Source organism: Callorhinus ursinus, unplaced genomic scaffold (genome assembly GCF_003265705.2).
Source record: "Callorhinus ursinus isolate GAN/ISIS: 27379988/994484 unplaced genomic scaffold, GSC_fseal_2.0 scaffold78, whole genome shotgun sequence".
NCBI lineage: Eukaryota > Metazoa > Chordata > Mammalia > Carnivora > Otariidae > Callorhinus > Callorhinus ursinus.
Window position 1 is genome coordinate 318,375 of NW_027397140.1, and position 16,054 is coordinate 334,428.

General features: G+C 38.4%; 1 protein-coding gene across 1 annotated transcript in view; it reads right to left on the minus strand.

Annotated features, from left to right (window-relative positions):
- NIPA1 (NIPA magnesium transporter 1) overlaps positions 1-16,054 on the minus strand; it is an 88,654-nt gene that overhangs the window by 17,129 nt on the left and 55,471 nt on the right. Inside the window, exons 2-3 of the mRNA XM_025852101.2 lie at positions 12,879-12,926; positions 11,780-11,870 (exon numbers count right to left, since the gene is read on the minus strand). Coding sequence (XP_025707886.1) covers positions 11,780-11,870; positions 12,879-12,926 — 139 coding nt within the window. The remainder of the gene's footprint in view (positions 1-11,779; positions 11,871-12,878; positions 12,927-16,054) is intronic.

Below are 16,054 nucleotides of genomic sequence, written 5' to 3' on the forward strand. Positions count from 1 at the left end.
GAGGGATGGGGTGGCTGGGTGATAGACATTGGGTAGGGTATGTGCTACGGTGAGCGCTGTGAATTGTGCAAGACTGTTGAATCACAGACCTGTACTTCTGAAACAAATAATGCAACACATTTTAAGAAAAAAGAAAAAGAAGAAGATAACAGGAGAGGAAGAATGAAGGGGAGTAAGTCAGAGGGGGAGACGAACCATGAGAGATGATGGACTCTGAAAAACAAACTGAGGGTTCTAGAGGGGAGGAGGGTGGGGGGATGGGTTAGCCTGGTGATGGGTATTGAGGAGGGCACGTTCTGCATGGAGCACTGGGTGTTATGAACAAACAATGAATCATGGAACACTGCATCAAAAACTAATGATGTAATGTATGGTGATTAACATAACAATAAAAAATTAAAAAAAAAAGAAATGGGCAGAAGACATGAACAGACATTTTTCCAAAGAAGACATCCAAATGGCCAACAGGCACATGAAAAAGTGCTCAACATCGCTCGGCATCAGGGAAATCCAAATCAAAACCTCAATGAGATACCACCTCACACCCGTCAGAATGGCTAAAATGAACAAGTCAGGAAACACAGACGTTGGCGGGGATGCGGTGAAAGGGGAACCCTCCTACACTGTTGGTGGGAATGCAAACTGGTGCAACCACTCTGGAAAACAGTATGGAGGTTCCTCAAACAGTTAAAAATATAGCTACCATACGATCCAGCAATTGCACTACTGGGTATTTACCCCAAAGATACAAATGTCGGGATCCGAAGGGGTACGTGCACCCCTATGTTTATAGCAGCAATGTTCACAATAGCCAAACTGTGGAAAGAGCCAAGATGTCCATGGACAGATGAATGGATAAAGAAGATATGGTATATATACAGAATGGAATATTATGCAGGCATCAAAAGGAATGAGGTTTTGCCATTTGCAACGTCGTGGATGGAACTGGAGGGTGTTATGCTGAATGAAATAAGTCAATCAGAGAAAGACATGTATCATATGACCTCAGTGATATGACGAATTCTTAATCTCAGGAAAGAAACTGAGGGTTGCTGGAGTGGTGGGGGGTGGGAGGGATGGGGTGGCTGGGTGATAGACATTGGGGAGGGTATGTGCTATGGTGAGCGCTGTGAACTGTGCAAGACTATTGAATCACAGATGTGTACTTCTGAAACAATAATCCAATATATGTTAAGAAAAAAAAAGGAAGAAGATAGCAGGAGGGGAAGAATGAAGGGGAGTAAGTTAGAGGGGGAGACGAACCATGAGAGATGATGGACTCTGAAAAACAAACTGAGGGTTCTATAGGGGAGGGGGGTGGGGGGATGGGTTAGCCTGGTGATGGTTATTAAAGAGGGCACATTCTGCGTGGAGCACTGGGTGTTATGCACAAATGATGAATCACAGAACACTACATCAAAAACTAATGATGGTGATTGACATATGGTGATATGGTATGGTGATTAACATAACAACACAAAATTAAGAAAAACTAATGATGTAATGTATGGTGATTAACATAACAATAAAAAAATTTTGAAGGAAACTTTCCTGGGTAAAGTATTCTTGCTATACAGTTTCTTTTTTTCATTTTTTTTAAAGATTTTATTTATTTATTTAACAGAGAGAGACACAGCGAGAGAGGGAACACAAGCAGGGGGAGTACGAGAGGGAGAGGCAGGCTTCCCCACAGAGGAGGGAGCCTGATGCGGGGCTTGATCCCAGAACCCTAGGATCATGACCTGAGCTGAAGGTAGACACTTAACCCAGGCACCCCAATAGTTTCTTTTTTTCAACACTTTGAATATACCATCCCATTATCTCCTGGCTTACAAGGTCTTTTGTAAGAAATCTGCTCATAATATGGGAGTTTCCTTGGAGAGAGAATTTTTTTCTCTTGCTGTTTTTTCTTTTCTCTTTTTTAAAAGGCTTTATTTATTTATTTGAAAGAGAAGTGAGAGAGAGAGAACACAAGCAGGGGAGAGAGAGGGAGAAGCAGACTCCTCTGCTGAGCAGGGAGCCCAACATGGGTCTTGATCCTAGGATCCTGGGATCATGACCTAAGCTGAAGGCAGATGCTTAACCAACTGAGCCACCCAAGCACCCCTCTCTTGCTAGTTTTAAAATACTCTTTTCATCTTTGATATTAGACAGTTTTATTATAATATGTCTTGGTGAAGATCATTTTGGATTGAAATTTTGGGGTGACCTATGAGGTTTATAAACCTGGATGTCCAAATCTCTCCCCAGGTTCAGGACATTCTCAACCACTATTTATTTAAATAAGCTTTCTAACCCCTTTCTCCCTCTCTTTTTCCAATAATCGTACACTGTTTCCATGAAGGTGCCTTAGTCCCATAGTCTTTCTTCATTCTTTTTGCTTTCTGCTCCTCTGATTAGATGATTTCAATTGGTCTATCTTCTAGCTAACTAATTCTTTCTTCTGATTGGTCAAGGGTGCTGTTGAAGTTCTTTATTGAATTCTTCAGTATATCAGTTGTATTCTTCAGCTCCAAAATTTGTTTGGATCTTTTTTAGGTTGTCTCTTTCTTGAACTTCTCATTTTGTTCTTGTGTTATTTTCCAGATGTCTTTAAATTGTTTGTGTTCTCTTAGCATCTTTAAGGGAATTATTTCTGAATTCTTAGTTAAGCAATTTCTGGATATCCATTTCTTTGGGGCCAGTAACCAGAGGTTTACTGTGTTTGTTTGGAGGAGTCATATTTCCCTGATTCTGCATGATCCCTGTAGCCTTGTATAGGTGTCTGTGCATTTGAAAATGCTGTCACCTCTTCCGGACTTTAGGGACTGACATCAGGAAAGGAAGACTTTTACTTATGGATAACAGCACACTGGAGTATGCTGTGACTTTGGGTTTAGTGTTGCAGGGTACCAAGAATGGGTGTGTGTGGCAGCACCACATCTGGTGGGGTGTAGTGTCTCTTCAGCTCAGGCTGCTGAGGTCCTCCACATTGACAACTATGTGTTTCTTGGCAAGAACTGTGAGGGTTTGAAGTGGCTGCTAGGGCTACTGGTGTCTTTAGCAGTGCCTTCAGGTCCAATGAATAGGGATCAGGGCAGGCAGTGGTGATGGCGAGAGCTGGTGTGCACATGGCTGGCTATAGGGGCCAGCTGCATGTGCCTATGTAGTCGTAGGGTCCAGTTGCAGACACATACATAGTGCTCAGGACTAAGACAGGCAGTAAAGGCCAGGGCCAACTACAAGCTCATTGGTAGCTGCAAAGGCCCTGGCTGTTGGGTGTGGCTGCACCTTCTTTCCTTGGGTGTGTGTACTACAGTGTAGGCCAGTCATAGGGGTCAGGCTGGAGGTGTGCAGGTGCAAACGTGGAGGAGCTACCTTCAGGTGAACATGGTGGTGCAGGGCAGTGACAGATGATAAGGCCTAATCAGGACAATAGGCTGCTGCAGAGACTCTAATTGTCAGCATATTCTATCAGTAGTACCCCTGCCTGCATGCACAATGAAGTGGAGGTTGGGGACAGATTTCAGGCGTACAGTACGGAAGGGCACAAATGGACAGGCTAGCCCCAAACTCACACATGGCACCTTACAGTATGGAAGGGCATAGCTGGAAAGGCAAACCCTGAACACGCACTCGGTCAGCTGTAGGAGTCTAGGCTGATGTCCTGTACTCACACAGCTACAGAGTTCTGGAATGGATGCTCAAGTGGTTCCTGGGAGCTGGCAAGAGTGGGGTGGGAATTGGAACGAGGAGGATTTTGATGGCTAGTATCACGAATATGAATACCTCTGGGGCATATGAAATTTCCAGGTGTCTGTGGCAACTGTGTTGGCCATTCGCTTCTTCAGTGGCAAAATCTGCTGGATTTATCTGCAGAGCAGGTAAGTGAGTCAAAATCGCTCTCACTATATGGCTGCTATTGGTATCCCTTTTCTTCCCTGTTCCTCCTAGCCACCTCTATCTGTCAGCTTTTGCAGTGTGGGTGGAGTGAAACTAAAGCAGAACCTTGGAGCAATGTCCTGAAAGGTTGGGAAAGCTGGTTGCTCACCCTGCCCCTCCTTTCCTGGCAAGGAAAACACTTTCTGGTTGAGAAGTTCCCTCCTGGTGCTGTGCAATGTCAGCTTGGGGGAAGGAATGATGCAGGTAAAATGAAGTTGTCTTCTTTCTGTTCTTTTGTGGTTATTCTCAGGTTTTTTGTTCCACAGTGTTGCTAAAGTTTTTTACGCAGACTCCAGACCTCTCCCAGAACTGTTTCTCTTCATAGATAACTGTCCAATCATTGATCTTTGTGAGGGGATAGAGAGTGGATTCCCACACATCACCATTTTGGTGACATCATGTTTTTTTCCTGGCTTTTCACCTCCTTGATGGCATTCTTTAAAACACAAAAGTTTTAAATTTATATAATGCCCAATTTATCTATTTTTCTTTTGTTGCTTGTGCTTTATGTGTCAAATCTAGGGAAACACTGCCTAATCCAATGTCACAAAAATTTATATCTTTTCTTCAAGAGTTTTATAGTTTAAGCTTTTAAATTTAGGTACTCGATCCCTTTTGAGTTAATTTTTTATATATAGTGTGCACATGGCTGGGAGTATATGTACATGTAGGAGTATAACTTGATTTATTTGCATTTGGATACCCAGTTGGATCAACACTTACTGAAAAGACTGTTCTTTCCTTATTAAATTGTCTTTAACCATTGGTAAAAATCTGTTGACTATAAATGTTAGGGTTTATTTCTGGAATCTCAATTTTATTTTATTGATATATATGTCTATCCTTAACTCAGTACCACACTGTTCTGATTACTGTAGTTTTATAAAATGTTTTGAAATCAAGAAGTGTGAGTCCTCCAGCTGTGTATTTATTTATCATGACTGTTTGGGCTATTCTGGGTCTCTTGCATTTCTATATGAATTTTAAGATCAGCTTGTCAATTTCAAATGATTCTGATAGAGATTGCTCTGAATCTGTAGATGAGTTAGTATCATCATCAACAATATTAATTCTTGTTAATATGTGAATATGGACCATTTATTTAGAATTAATTTCTTTCAAAGATATTTTTATGGTTTCAGAGTGAGTTTTATACTTCTTTTTAAAAATGTATTCTTAAGTACTTTGTTTTCATACTATAATTGAATTGTTTTCTTAATTTCATTTTTGGCATGCTCACTGCTACTGTATACAGATACAATTGATTTTTGTATATTGATCTTATATCCAGTACCCTTGCTGAACTTATTAGTTCTGATAGTTTCTTAGCAGTTCCATAGAATTTTCCATATACAAAATCATGTCGGTTCTAACAGAGATAGTTTGACTTCTTTCTTTCCAAACAAGATGGCTTTTAATTCATTCTCATTCATTTAATTTGCCTGCCCAACTATATTGGCTGGAGCCCTTGGTACAATGCTGAATATAAGTGGCAAAAGTAGATGTCTTGTTCCTGATCTTAGGGGGAAATCATCCAGTCCTCAACCATTAAGTATGATGTTAGCTGGGGGGTTTTCATAGAGATACTTTGCCAGATTAGGAAGTTACCCTTTATTTCTAGCATTTTTTTTAAGTAGGCTCCATGCCCAGTGTGGAACCCAATGCAGGGCTCGAAATCACGACCCTGAGATCAAGACCTGAGCTGAGATGAAGAGTTGGATGTTTAACCAACTGAGCTACCCAGGTGCCCTTCTATTTCTAGCATATTGATTTGTTTTCATCATGAAGGGGTGTTGAATTTTATAAAATGATTTTTATATGTCTACTGAAATGTGTTTAACCTTTATTCTATTGATGAGGTGTATTAACTTACTCTGATGCTAAATCTACCTTGCATTCTTGAGATAAATCCCACTTGGTCATGGTGTATAATCCTTTTTATATATTGAATTCAATTGGCTAGTATTTTGTTGAGGATTGCTCCATCTATATTAATAAGAAAATTGATTTGTAGTTTTCCTTTCTGGTGATTTCTTTGGTTTTGTTACAAGGTAATATTATCTCAGAGAGTGAGTTGGGAAGAGTTCCCATCTTTCCTATTTTTTGGAAGAGTTTGTGAAGAATTCTATTAATTCTTCTTTAAATGTTTGAAAGAATTCATCAGTGAAACCACCTCTACCTCAACTTCTCTTTTTGGAAGTTTTTTTTTTTTTTTTTTTGCCAATTCAATCTCTTTATTTGCTCTAAGTCTATTTAGATTTTCTATTCTTAAAATATTTTCAGTAGCTTGAGTCTTTCTAAGAATATGACCATTTTGTCTAAGCTATCTAATTTGTTGGCATACTGTTATTCATCTTATTTGCTTATAATTCTAATTTCTGTAGAGTTGATGGCAATATCCCCCTTTTGTTCTTGATTTTAGTAACTTCAGTCTTCTCTGTCAATCTAACTGAAGGGTTATCAATTTTGTTGATCTTTTCAAAGGACAATCTTTGGATTTTTCTGCTTTTCACTATTTATTTCTAGTCTCTATTTCATTTATTTACTCTAATCTTTATTATTTCCTTCTTTCTACTTCCTTTGGGTTTAGTTGGCCCTCTTAGATTGTTGATTTAAGATCTTTCCTTTTTTTTTAATACAGGCATTTATATATATAAATTTTCCTCTGGGTATTGATTTAGCTGAGTCATGTGAGCTTTGGTGAGTTGTCTCCCCACTTTTATTCATCTCAAAGTATTTTCTAATTTCCCTTGTAAGTTTTTTGACCCATTGGTCATTTAGTAGTAAGTAGTTTAATTTCCACATATTTGTAAATTTCACAAATTTCACTGGTTTTGCTTTCTGATTTCATTCTATTATAGTTAGAGAAAGTACTTTGTATGGTTTCAATCCTTTCACATTTATTGATTTTTTTTTATGGCCTAGCATATGGTCTATCCAGGAAAATGTTCCATATACACTTGGAAAGAATTCTACCACTATTGGGTGGAGTGTTCTACAGATGTCTATTTTGTCTACTTGGCTTATGGCATCATTCAAGTCTTCTATCTCCTTCTTGATCTTTTGCCTAGTTTTTCTATCCATTACTGAAAATATTTGGATATTTCTATCCATTATTGAAAGTTGTAACTATTATTGTTGAATTATCTGTTACTCTTTATTCTTTTCAAGTATGTTTCTTATATTTTGAAGCTCTGTTTTTAGGCGCATATTTGTTTATAATTGTTATGTCTTCCTGATGGATTGACCCTTTTGTCATTATAAGATGTCTCTATCAGTAATAATATTTTTTGTTTTACAATTTATTTTGTCTGATATGTAGCCTCTCCAATTTTCTTATGCTATTGTTTGCATAATATATTTCTTTTCCTTCCTTTTATTTTCAGTTCATTTATATCTTTTAATCTAAAGTGTGTTGTGTAGACAGCATATAGTTGGATCATTATACAGCCTGACAAACTCTGCCTTTTTAAAAAAATATATTTTTATTTATTTATTTCAGAGAGAGAGAGAGAGAGAGAGAGAGAGAGCAGGGGTAGGAACAGAGGGAGAGGGAGAGAGAGAATCCCAAGCAGACTCCGCACTGAGTGCAGAGTCTGATGCCGGGCTAGATCCCACCCCTGAGATCATGACCTGAGCCAAAATCAAGAGTCGGACTGAGACACCCAGGTGTCCCTAATTTCTGCCTTTTTACTGGATTGTTTTATCCACTGACATTAAATATTTTTAATGATATTGTTATTTGTGTGTTTGCCATTTTACTTTTTATTTTCTACATTTTGTTCCCAATTCTTCACTTACTGCCTTCTCTTACATTAAGTGAATTTTTCCAGTGTAACAGTTTAGTTCCTTATTGATTTTTTTCACCATATTTTTTTGTTATTTTTTAGTGGTTTCTCTAGGGCTTATCAGAATACATTTCAAATTGATACTAAATTAACCCCAGTGAGACACAATGTTACTCCTCTATAGCTCAATTTCTACTTCCTTCTTTTTGCACTATTTTTTTTGTGCTATTTGGGTCTTTTACAAACCCAATAATAAATTATTATAATTATTACTTTATAAAATTTTATATCTATTTTTAAAAAGCTGAGAGAAGAAAGGAGAACACATATATATTTCTAGTTTGTTATATTTAGCAGGTATCCTTTCCAACATTCTTTTTACTTTTGAAATATTTATTAAATACACAGGTATTTATTACATTGTATCTGGTTGCTTATGAGCATTTTATTGAAAATGAGGGTTAATATTAGGGGAATAAATGTGTTTTCTTATGAACAAATTGTCAGTTTTGACTTTTGTCATTTTATCTACTGGTATTTTTCATATTATTCTGACCAATTTAAGAAATTCTTTATGTCGTACCTTTAATTACTGTCATTTTGATTTAATCTTTTTCACAAATTATTTTTTTACTGTAGTAAGTTAAACTTCTCATTGTTATTACTTCAAACTTTAGAAATTTCTTATCCTTTTAAGATCTAAAAGACATTCATTGTTTCAAGTTGTAAAACTAAAAATATTTTTCTTATACATAGGCCAGAAACCATGGAAACACAGCTAAACTTTTTTTTCCTCCTCTTTTACAGATTAAACCTCCATAGTACATACCCTGGGTTATATTAGAGATGCAGGCTTATTCAGTGAAAATCAGAGACAGAAAATGTCTACAGCTATATGCAACAGATAATTGGGCACATTAACTTATTGGGCTTTCCATAGCTTTACACAGAACACTGAACCCTCCATTACTGAGCAGGACAACATACTTCAATATATCACTTCAGTCACACACTAGAATAGTATCAATAAACCATTCAATGTTGTATTTGTCTATTTCCACATTTGATGGCCATTCTGTATATAATACTTAATTCGCTTAGATCATATTTTAACGGTGCTATGATTTAAATTGATGATCCTACAAATTGCATACCAGTTTTCCCAACACTATTTATTTAAAGAAAAAAAAATCTCTTTAGACTAGAGACATGACAATTAAATACAGCTCCCAATACTAAACTGGATCTTGTACTAGAAGGAAAAATGATGGTACAAAGGAAAAATAATGGCATAAGTGGTATAAATAAAGGTATAAAGGATAATGGCATAAAATAAGGGTATAATGGATTAACAAAACTGGAATACAGAAGGCATATTAGATACATGTACTACAATGTTAAGTTTATTGAAATTGATCATTGTACTGTGGTTATTAAAAGAATATTTGTAGTGTTAGGAAACACAAATTGATGTATTTAAGGGTGAAGAGTCATGACAGATGTAGTCTCAAAGGATAAAAAACAAAGGAACAAAAAAACCAAAGGAAACACCACATTTATGGTTCTCAACTGGGGGTGATTTGCCCCCTCCCAGGACATTCGTAATGTCTGGACACATTTTTTTTGGGGGGGTATCCTGGCATCTGGCCGCTGGAGTCCAGGGATGCTAACACCCCACAATGCACAAATCAGCCCTCACAACAAAGAATGATCTGGCCTCAAATGTCAACAGTGTTGAGGTTGAGAAACCTTAATACAGAGAAAGCAAATAATGGAGGAAGTGGGATAAAATATTAACAGTAGGTGTGCACAGGTGAGGAGTATATGGGTGTTGTTGTGATTATTCTTTTTTTTTTAAAGTTTTCATTTAAACTCCAGCTAGCTAATATATAGTATAATATTAGTTTCAGGTGTACAATATAGTGTTTCAAAACTTACATACTACAGCCGGTGCTCATCACAACATGTGCACTCCTTAATCTCCATCACCCATTTAACCCATCCCCTGTTTTGATTATTCTTTATCTTGTAACTTTCCTGTAATTTGGAAATTACTTACAAAAAAAAGTGTTTTTAAACTTCTTTTAGAAGTACTATGCTGTGATGATTACTTTATCATACATTGAATCATTACAGACAAAAGTGGACCTCTTTTGGGGCTTCCTCATCTATTTCTAGTCTATTCTATTTCTCTTCTCTATTTCTAGTCTGTCTCCTGAAGACTTGCAGCAGTGAACATTTCTGGTGAGGTGACTTAATTGTCAAAGCCATGAGAATAGTTCTTTGGAATTTAACTAGGCAAGATATTTTAAAATATGCGTATTAAATGTGCAATGTGCAAAGACCCCAGGGTCAGATTATTTATTTGCCTGATGTTTTTTTCAGGAGAACAGATCAAAGAGTGAGGCTGGGCTCTGGGAAGCTACAGCAGTGATTCCCTGAAGTGAGTACCCCTCATGCAATCCAAGCTCTTTAGAGCCATCCAAACACAAAGCAACATCAAGCTACATGTGATATTAGTCTTTTGTTTGGATAAGAACATTCTACAAACACATTTCCAAATGTTAGCCTGTAGAAAACATTTGTGCTTTTTAGGCTACAGGATCTTGAAGCCAAATTGACTTTATTTTTTTTAAAGATTTTACTTATTTGTCAGAGAGAGAGAGAGCATAAGCAGGGGGAGTGGCAGGCAGAGCAGGCAGAGTAGGCAGAGGGAAAAGCAGACTTCCCACTGAGCAAGGAGTCCAATGCAGGACTCAATCCCAGGAGCCTGCGATCACGACCTGAGCCAAAGGCAGCTGCTTAACCGACTGAGCCACCCAGGTGCCCCTAGCCTAACTGACTTTAAAGTACAATTTAAATATATCCATCATAGACACACTTCTCTGAAAGGATCTGGGAATCAGGGGCTCCTGGGTGGCTCAGATGGTTAATCGTCTGCCTTCGGCTCGGGTCATGATCCCAGGGTCCTGGGATTGAGCCCCACATCGGGCTCCCTGCTCGGCAGGAAGTCTGCTTCTCCCTCTCCCACTCCCCCTGCTTGTGTTCCCTCTCTCACTGTGTCTCTCTCGGTCAAATAAATAAATTAAAAAAAAAAAAAAGGAATCTGTCTAAAATACAGCAGAATACCACTATATAAATGAGTTAGAAACTTGGATTTTATTTCTCTTCTATCATATGTTTCTTAATTTCTTCAAAGTAAAACAGAGTATAAATAGGTTCCTGGAAGGATATGTGTTGAGCTATTCAATAAATGTCTCATAAAATCATTTTTGTAGGTAAACCAAATGTAATACAAAGACTCCACTTATAATGCATGGTGGCTGACAGCATTCAAGTCCCCAATCCTACTTTGCCCTTTGCCCCTGATAAGAAAGCCTGCTAATAACCTCAGACCCTAGTACCCTCAGGCCCTTGGCAATGGGAGAAATTTCAAACCATGCAAGCCCCTGCTGAGGGTGGGAACCTCCACCCGACTCACTTTCTAACTACAATAAAACCCAAAGCCCCACCTCCCTCATATCCCTCCAGACCACACAGAAGCCCTTCTCCTACGCATGGGGATTCATCTGCTGTTAACTGTTATGAGTTATAAATTCTATTTTATACCCATTGGTGCCCATGTGTCATTTGTCCTACCTCCATAGTTTCCCAGGGTGGAGTGGGAGAATTGTTCAGTGTCTGGTAGGGGATGCTAGACACACAAATAAAACACCAATTGACTAGTTTTGCTTAATGATTTCTCAGAATCACTTGCCAAGGCACCAGGAAGACTCTAGTTTCTAGGAAGTCTTCCAGGGCAAAGACCAGGAGAAAGACAGAATCACATTCACTAATGTCCATGCATAAGTTAGGGTCTGAAATATACTAAAGCAAATTTCTAAGAGAAGGGTTAATAATTCAAAAAAATAATTTGAAGGATAAAATTAAACCATAGAGTAGAATACTGAAGACCTACCTTCAGTTATAATTTTGCTGTTATTATTTGAATAGAAACATTTAAAATGTAAAGTTTTTTTAAAAATCTAAACTACACATTAAAAACCAAAACACAGAATCCCAATTCTCACCCAAACGGCACTCCAAGGGCACCCAGTGGAGTCACCAGGACTGTGGGGACCGCAGTGTAAGCCAGGAAGTTTCCAATCTGGCCAACAGCCACTGTCAAGAGAATCACAAGAATACCACTTGCAATTACAGCTCTCTTTTAGCAATGATCAGAGTTTAATTTGGCAAGGCTCTGCTCTGAAAGGGCTATTTCTTTTCATTACTGGTGAGGAAGTAAATATGGGGCATCACTTGCATAATAAAGGGTCCTGAAGGCAGAGGACAGCAGGCCCCAGAGCATCATGACCCAACAGGTCAGGAGTAGTTTCAGCCCTCTGTGGAAATTCCCAAACTAAATGGCAGTGACTGACAATGGGTGCAACAAAGTATATTTCCACTCTCTCCTTCACACATTCTCCTTTTAAGACTGATCATGTAGAATTTCCTGTCGTCTCAATGGCCTGGAATCTACTCCAGTATAGACTAGTGGGCCACAGTGACATGCTGCTCATACACCAGCTGGAGAAACTACTGCCTGCACGGGACTGCACCCAGAGCTAGACCAAGACAGATCTTAACGATGAGCTCCTCAATGAAAGGAAACAACATCCACTAGACAACGTCTCACCTCGAAGACAATGTGTGACAAGTAAACCTCATGATATTTCTAGATTATTTAATACAATTTTTCTTTATATATTTAGGGTTCCAAACCCCAATTTTATTATTTATTTTTATATGACAGCACATAACCTGTGCACATGACCTCTTTTATACAATAGTACATGATCCTGTACTGAAGGCTAAGTGAAGAAACTCTCCTTTGTAAAATCAATTATGTTCACCAAAACATGAAATTTCACGAAATATCAACAGCATGACTAAAGATGAGTAAGCAGGAGCTGTTTTAGTTTCTTTGGGCCCAGGACAGTCTGAGCTGGACTATATTCAGAGCTAACTGCAGGCAGTAGGAGCCTCTATCTCCCCCACCAATGCCTCCCACCCTGGTCCTCATCCCAAAGAACGAAGCCACACTCATTCCACCTCCTCCAGATCTGCCAGAAGAATGACTGATCTTAAGAAAGAAAGCACACCAAGCTTTTCACCACACTGGGTACTTACTTGCAATTGTGCCTGCCCACCACACAATGTCTGTTAAATAGGAGGTACCTATGAAAGAGAGATAAAAATGTGAGAAAAGTACAAAGCAAGAGGTTTAAAAACTATATACTTAAAAAGGAGTTTTTACATGAAAATAAAATTGAGAAAATGAACGCCATACTGCTTATTCACCCTTTAAAGAATTGCTAAGTTAGTCTATAAATAGCAGCATGAGAAACCATTAAAAGTGGCAAATACAGATATTTTTTGCAATGAACACAAGCTGACCCAAACAACAAATGAAACCTTTATAAAAAGCTATTTTTGGCTCATCATACCACCCAGAGACACAAATATTCTTTGGCATAAAGTTTTATGTTGAAGTCCAGTTCTCTCATGCATTTACTGCAACCCATTTATGTGATAATTTATGAGCATAGGGTTCAATGACTTGGTGCTTAAGCAGGTTACATAATTTTCATAAAATAGAACCTTTATGATATGGCTCTTTTTTCAACCATTTGGGCAGCAGACTTTTTCACTCACTCAATGATTTGACATTTTACACAGTCTCCTAATATTCTCTTAGGTTACCGTCATATATCCCCATGCATAGCCAGACAGAAACATGAGCAGATGCCCAGGCCTCCCCATCAGATGGGTCCCTCTTCCTGCCTGTATGACAGGAACCTTCAGCAAGATAGTCTCCCAACCTTTCAGACACATAGTTGTACTAATCCGGATATGTCAAAATGCTAGTCTGACAGGTTTCTTCACTTCAGATTTAGGTACCAAATTCTAGATTTTAGCCATTTTAACAGGTGTGAGCTGATATCTTATTGTGGTTTTGATTTCTATTTCCTTGATGATGAGTGATGTTGAGCATCTTTCCATGTGTCTGCTGGCCACCACTATGTCCTCTTTTGAAAAATGTCTATTTAGGTCCTCTACCCATTTTTCAACCATATTGTTTGGTATTTTTGGGGTTGAGTTGTATAAGTTCTTTATATACTTCTTTTTAAATTTTATTTTATTATGTTACGTTAGTCACCATACATCATTAGTTTTTGATGTAGTGTTCCACAATTCATTGTTTTTGTATAACACCCAGTGCTCCATGCAATACGTGCCCTCCTTAATACCCACCACCGGGCCAACCCATCCCCCAATGCCCCTCCACTCCAAAACTGTCACTCTGTTTCTCAATTCCACAGTCTCTCATGGTTCATCTCTCCCTCCGATTTCCCCCCCTTTATTTTTCCCTTCCTTCTCCTAATGTCCTCCATGCTGTTCCTTATGCTCCACAAATAAGTGAAACCATGTGATAATTGACTTTCTCTGCTTGACTTATTTCACTTAGCATAATCTCCTCCAGTCCCATCCATGTGGATGTAAAGGATTTTTTTAAAAAAAAAGATTTTATTTAGTCATTTGACAGAGAGAGACACAGCAAGAGAGAGAACGTAAGCAGGGGGAGTGGGAGAAGGAGAAGCAGGCTTCCCGCTGAGCAGAGAGCCAGATGCGGGGCTTGATCCCAGGACCCTGGGATCATGACCTGAGCTGAAGGCGGACACTTAATGACTGAGCCACCCAGGCACCCCCATGTTGATGTAAAAGCTGAGTATTCATCCTTTCTGATGGCTGAGTAATATTCCATTGTATATATGGACCACATCTTCTTTATCCATTCATCTGCTGAAGGGCATCTTGGCTATTTCCACAGTTTGGCTATTGTGGACATTGCTGCTATGAACATTGGGGTGCATATGGCCCTTCTTTTCACTACATCTGTGTCTTTGGGGTAAATACCCAGTAGTGTAATTGCTGGGTCAAAGGGTCACTCTGTGTTTAATTTTTTGAGGCACATCCATGCTGTTTTCCAAAGTGGGTGTACCAACTTGCATTCCCACCAACAGTGTAAGAGGGTTCCCCTTTCTTCACAACCTCTCCAACATTTGTTTCTTGCCTTTTCGATTTTTGCCATTCTAACTGGTGTAAGGTGGTATCTCAATGTGGTTTTGATTTGAATTTCCCTGATGGTTAATGATGAACATTTTTTCATGTGTCTGTTAGCCATTTGTATGTCTTCTTTGGAGAAGTGTCTGTTCATGTCTTCTACCCATTTTTTGACTGGATTATTTGTTTCTTGGGTGTTGAGTTTGAGAAGTTCTTTATAGATCTTGGATACTAGCCCTTTATCTGTAGTGTCATTTGTAAATATCTTCTCCCATTCTGTGGACTGCCTCTTTATTTTGTTGACTGGTTCTTTGCTCTGCAGAAGCTTTTTAACTTAAGTCCAAAAAGTTCATGTTTGATTTTGTTTCCCTTGACTTTGAAGATGTATCTTGAAAGAAGTTGCTGTGACCAATGTTGAAGAGGTTACTGCCTATGTTCTTCCCTAGGATTTTGATGGATTCCTGTCTCACATTGAGGTTTTCATCCATTTTGAGTTTATCTTTGTGTACGGGGTAAGAGAATGGTCGAGTTTCATTCTTCTGTATATAGCTGTCCAATTTCCCAGCACCATTTATTGAAGAGACGGTCTTTTTTCCATTGCATATTCTTTCCTGCTTTGTCAAAGATTATTTGGCCATAGAGTTGAGGGTCCATATCTGGGTTCTCTATTCTGTTCCATTGGTCTATATGTCTGTTTTTCTGCCAGTACCATGCTGTCTGGGTGATTACTGCTTTGTAATATAGCTTGAAATCGGGCACGTGATGCCCCCAGCTTTGTTTCTCTTTTTCAACATTTCCTTGGTGATTCGTGGTCTTTTCTGATTCCATACAAATTTTAGGATTGTTTGTTCCAGCACTTTGAAAAAATGTCATTGGAATTTTGATTTGGGATGGTGTTGAAGGTATAGATTGCTCTGGGCAGCATAGACATTTTTAACAATGTTTATTCTTCTGATTCATGAGCATGCAATGTTTTTCATTTTTGGGTCTTATTCAATTTCTTTCGTAAGTGTTGTGTAGTTCCTAGAGTATAGACCCTTTACCTCTTTTGTTAGGCTTATTCCGAGGTATCTTATGGTTTTTGGTGCTACTGTAAATGGAATTGTTTCTCTAATTTCTCCTTCTACAGTTGCATCGTTAGTGTATAAGAAAGCAACTGATCTCTGTGCATTGATTTTGTATCCTGCCACATTACTGAATTGCTGTATGAGTTCTAGTAATTTGGGGGTGGACTCTTTTGA